Source organism: Triticum dicoccoides, chromosome 3B (assembly GCF_002162155.2).
Source record: "Triticum dicoccoides isolate Atlit2015 ecotype Zavitan chromosome 3B, WEW_v2.0, whole genome shotgun sequence".
NCBI classification, from domain to species: Eukaryota; Viridiplantae; Streptophyta; class Magnoliopsida; order Poales; family Poaceae; genus Triticum; species Triticum dicoccoides.
In genome coordinates, this window is record NC_041385.1 from 545,899,709 (window position 1) to 545,904,333 (window position 4,625).

The following is a 4,625-nucleotide window of genomic DNA, read 5'->3' on the forward strand; positions in this document are numbered from 1 at the left end:
AAAAAAAAAGAGTGGCCGACTGCCCCAAAAAGCAGAAAGAAAGAAAGAAAGAAGAGGCCTGCTGCTGTGCTCTCAGGGCGACCGCCTGCTGCGGTCGGGTAGAAAAAAAAATATGTGCGTCCGACCGCTGGCTGCCTGGACGGCTGCAAAGAGCCCCGACTGTTGTGTCGGAGTCCGCCCGTCCAGCCGGCTGAAGAAGAGAAAGAAGAAGACAAAGTAGTCGCCAGGAGATCCGGCCCGACTGCTCAGCAGTCGGCCCAAATCTCGGGGGCTACACCCAGCAGGTGCGCTGGCGCGCCCCCGCGAAGAAGAAGACAAAGTAGTTGCCGGGAGATATCTCGGGGGCTACACCCAGTGGATGCGCTGACGCGCCCCCACGGAAGATTGCAGACAAGAGAAGAGTTCTGTCCGGCTCTCAGCAGCCGGTAGAACAGAAAAAGAAGAAAAGGGCGCCGCAAGTTACCTCGCCGCCTGGCCGGTCGAGCCTGACCGGCCGGGACCCCCCTTCGAGCACCCGGGGGCTCGAAGGCTACACCCAGCGGGTGCGCCGACGCGCTCCGCGAGCGCCGAGTCGCGCCGGCTGTCTTCGACGACCGCGACTATACGAAAATCAATGTGAGCTCCTCACCCGCATATTTTTTGCACCGCGAAAGCACAGATAATCCCAAGCGATGCTCGGGGGCTATGTCTGCATTGTATTACAGTTGCATCACTGTTTGCCCCAGCGCCAGCCAGAGTTGGCCCGAGGGCTGGCCGCTTGGCCTGAGACATTAGTTCCCGCAGACGGCTTAGTAGCGTGCACAGTACCAATGGCCCACTCTCAGTCACAGACCGCAGAGCGGCTGTTCGGCTGGCAAGAGTGAACGCTGGAGGCCACCCACGCGAAAAACGTCCGGAAAGAAAAACGCTTCGGGCGACCCGACCGTTTCCTTTATGAGTATCTGCTCGGTTAAATCCGCTCTCAGAGTCCGAGTACTGTACACTCCACTTCGCGGCTCACTCTCAGCCACAGACCGCAGAGCGGCTGTCCGACGAGCGAGAGCACAAGCCAAAAAGCGGAGGGAATACGAAAAAGATTAAGCAGGCTCGGACGAAACCGAGTCGGCACCCTCCGCATAAAACTTGCAATGCTAAAAGAAATCATTTGATATATCTGCGAGGCCTAACTTTGTCTTTTTTATGATCATTTCCATGAATACCCGCCAAAAACCTCTGCCCAACTTTGCCAAGTTGCCCGAAGGCTTGGGGGCTACTGTCGGAGTAATTAGCGACGGGTACCCCGAAGACGGCAAGGCAATATTTCAAGACATCGGGGCTAGCAAAGCCCCTCAGTCCGACTGTCCGGCTGCTCATGCCAGCTCCCCGTCCGACTGCTCTGCCCGGCCGACTGCCGGCTGCCGACTGCGCCAACCAGCCGGCTACCGACTGCACCAACCAGCCGGCTGCCGACTGCAGCCCGACCCGACATTGACAAGACTCCGACGAGACGGCCATACCGCGAACAAGACAACCGTACCACGACGCCATCATGTACAGTGTCACTTGTCCCTGAGCACTATTTATGAAGTGACCCAGGAGACAAGCATGACACCCACACCATGCCCTCATGTCCACTACCTTAGCTTAGGTAGTAAGCTACCCCATGCCTATATAAGGCACCCATCCATCCATCCACCAAACACATAGCCACGCCACATGCACTTGGCCGGCCACAAGGCCACTCACGCATGCATGCTAAGGCACATGCAGCCACTAGCTCATATGCATATATACCAAGTCAGATGCCTATGGCACTGACTCTAGATACAGCTCCAGGTGCACTTTGTACTGCCCCACTAGCTCATATGCATATATACCAAGTCAGATGCCTATGGCACTGACTCTAGATACAGCTCCAGGAGCACTTTGTACTGCCCGGTGTACACCCCAAATATATACTCAGACATGCAGGAGTAGGGGTATTATCTCTCCGGAGAGCCCCGAACCTGGGTAAACTACCGCGTGCTATTCGCATACCCGCTCCCGGAACTATCAGCAGCAGTCTTGCCCTCACACGAAGCCACCTTGTGGCATATGTCGTCTTGCAACCCCCCGTGAGAATACCACGACATAACTAGAGTGGACAAGTGCTGTTCCACACTAACTTGAATGCCACCTTGACACTTGACAAAGTTGCATAACACTAGCATCTATGGGAATGTAAGGATTATCAGTGGACAGTGAGATTATGTGAAAGGATTAACACACCTCTAGCATACTTTAGAGGCTTTTAAAAATGACAAGCTGGTTCAACACACCTCTAGCCTACTTTCAAGTGATATTCTAATCACTGATAAAGAGGTAGGTATCCAACACAAAACATGTGCTTTGAGAACCATCTAACCAAATCTGTTTTAGATATATGTTATTTAGTATTCTGAAAGTAGACAGTACAATAACATACACATAATGGTGCATGACCAAACAATCATGTTCAGTCAAATAAAACATATATGTTACACAGAGCTTCTTCTAAGATCTTGAGTTAATAAAGGTAATATGATGCCATTTTTCCACATGAAGCAAAAGCTAAAATTACTATCCTGGACTGGCTCGGCTTAAACATACCCTTTAACCAAACAACACTACACTAATGCTTCCAAGATGAGAATACCACAGAATCTATTATGTGTACGAACGACAGCTAATGAAAGACCTCAAGAAAGCAGAGAACCCAGTTATAGAAGGGTGCTAGTACATATATACTGACATACACAACAGACAGATCCAGTACTCATGTCTCGCTTCATTTCTAGTTTGTTGAAATGTTCCAAAGATAAGAGTTGATAACTGATCAGTGTCCATCATTAGTGTTGATACTATGCATTCTTTAGTTGCACAAAGAGAGACGTTTATACCATATCAAAATTACAGTCAAATATGGCTCAAGCAACGAGTTTGCCATGCTCTGCTAGAACACATATGCCATTAATTCTAGAAAGCATACCAGGAAAAAATATATATTAATTCAAACCTCACTTTTTCACCACAGTTCTCACTAAAATACATCTACCTACTGTTCGAGTAGTTTATGCAATACTATCAAAATTGTAACAGATAGGTTCATCTGTATTGAATGTTGTGAAATTGGCACGTAGAAATGAATGCTCCGGTGGACAGGATATGATGTACATGTACAAGCAAAACTGTAAGTACACCATATATGTAGGTAAATTTATTGTCATAAACTGTGGCTCAAACATAAAGTACATACACAGAACATACCAGTCGAATAAACTGGGGACTACTTTGGGCGGAGCACAATTCAAGCCATAAAGGTATCATATCTAGCAAGCATCCACTCAATATATCAGTATAGATAACAGTCGGAAGTAGATTAATGCCTTCATGGGGATCCAAAACCAGAAGAGGTTCTAGATAAAAACTGAAAGGACACTGCGACTAATGAACGCAGATAATAGAACTTCGAGTGTATATGAAGGTAACAATCAAATGTCGTCTAATTCTCGATAGAACTCCAAATACACTCAGCTCTATGCAGGTATACCCAGTAAAACGTCAATTCTCGCAGACCCAGAATCAATCTTAAATACCAGGGTGGTCAACTAATAGCTAAGCACACAAACATGATTGATATTGTCAGAAGGCCACACACTCGCATGATATTACTTCCCATTTAATCCAAGCATATTGCATAACACAAATATTACCTCAAATTAACCAAATCAGACTTCTCAGGTCTCAGCAATTGGAAGAACAGCATTTCATTACAGCTTATTTAACACATATCGCGCACAACATGTGAGAACAAAATACTCCAGTCTGACTACAACAGTACGGGAAACAAACCGAATGGAGATTCCTTCTCCCTGACCGAAACCCTGCAGACCGCTCGGAGTCTCGACATCCACCGGAGGCGACGCTCACAGGAACTTCCTGTACGGCCGGCCGGCGTCCTCGTCCTGCATATGCTGCATCCATTCCAACCACACGCCCAGATTTGTTTTAGGGTTTGGAGAAGAGAGAACGAGATGTGGGCAGAGATGGGTCTGGATCTTACGAATTCGCGAACGATGCCCTTGTAGACGAGGATGGGGACGGCGAGGCCGAAGAGGCCGATGACGGCGAGGCTGCGGCGGGTAAAGCGGAAGTTGAGCTCGAGGTTCTCCCGGCCGGCGTTCCACTCCTCGATCCAGCGGTTCTTGTTCACCTCCATGCCGCCACCCATCTTCTCGTCTCCTCTCCTCGATCCGCCGCCTCCTGCTTCCTCTGCGCTCTGAGAATGTGCCGATGGGCTCGCCGAAGATTGGTCTGGTTTGGTTCGTGGTGAGACGGGCAGACGGCCTCTTACTTCTGTACCGATTTAGGCAGACTCGAAAACCGTGACCGCAGCACGAAAGCGTACTTACATATTGCTTAGTGCAAGCATAAATGTTTTTTTGAATACACAAAGTTTGCGTAGCTTTCAGTGATACAGAAGAAGTTGAATTGAGAACATAAATGTGGTACATGCACCAGAGCCAGGCAGACGCGCTCGGCGTTTTCCTCTCGTCCCTGTTTTCCTCTCGTCCCTGGCGGCTGGTATCCTAGCCGCCCCCAGGGGAGGCCGATCTTCCAACACCGCT

At 49.1% G+C, this 4,625-nt stretch overlaps 1 protein-coding gene across 1 annotated transcript; it reads right to left on the reverse strand.

Annotated features, from left to right (window-relative positions):
• Positions 1–3,655: 3,655 nt before the first annotated feature.
• Positions 3,656–4,347, reverse strand: LOC119276998. The gene is made up of 2 exons (XM_037558194.1): positions 4,061–4,347; positions 3,656–3,971 (listed from the first exon to the last, which is right to left on the reverse strand). Exons 1-2 carry the CDS (start codon positions 4,226–4,228, stop codon positions 3,924–3,926), a joined length of 216 nt encoding a protein of 71 aa, XP_037414091.1. The 5' UTR covers positions 4,229–4,347; the 3' UTR covers positions 3,656–3,923.
• Positions 4,348–4,625: the final 278 nt, after the last annotated feature.

Excerpts from the sequence above, each read along its gene's own strand:
- LOC119276998 (XM_037558194.1), bottom strand. The coding sequence starts at position 4,228 with ATGGGTGGCGGCATGGAGGTGAACAAGAACCGCTGGATCGAGGAGTGG. Across the intron at positions 3,972-4,060 it reads AGGGCATCGTTCGCGAATTC|CATATGCAGGACGAGGACGC; the intron begins GTAAGATCCAGA and ends GAATGGATGCAG.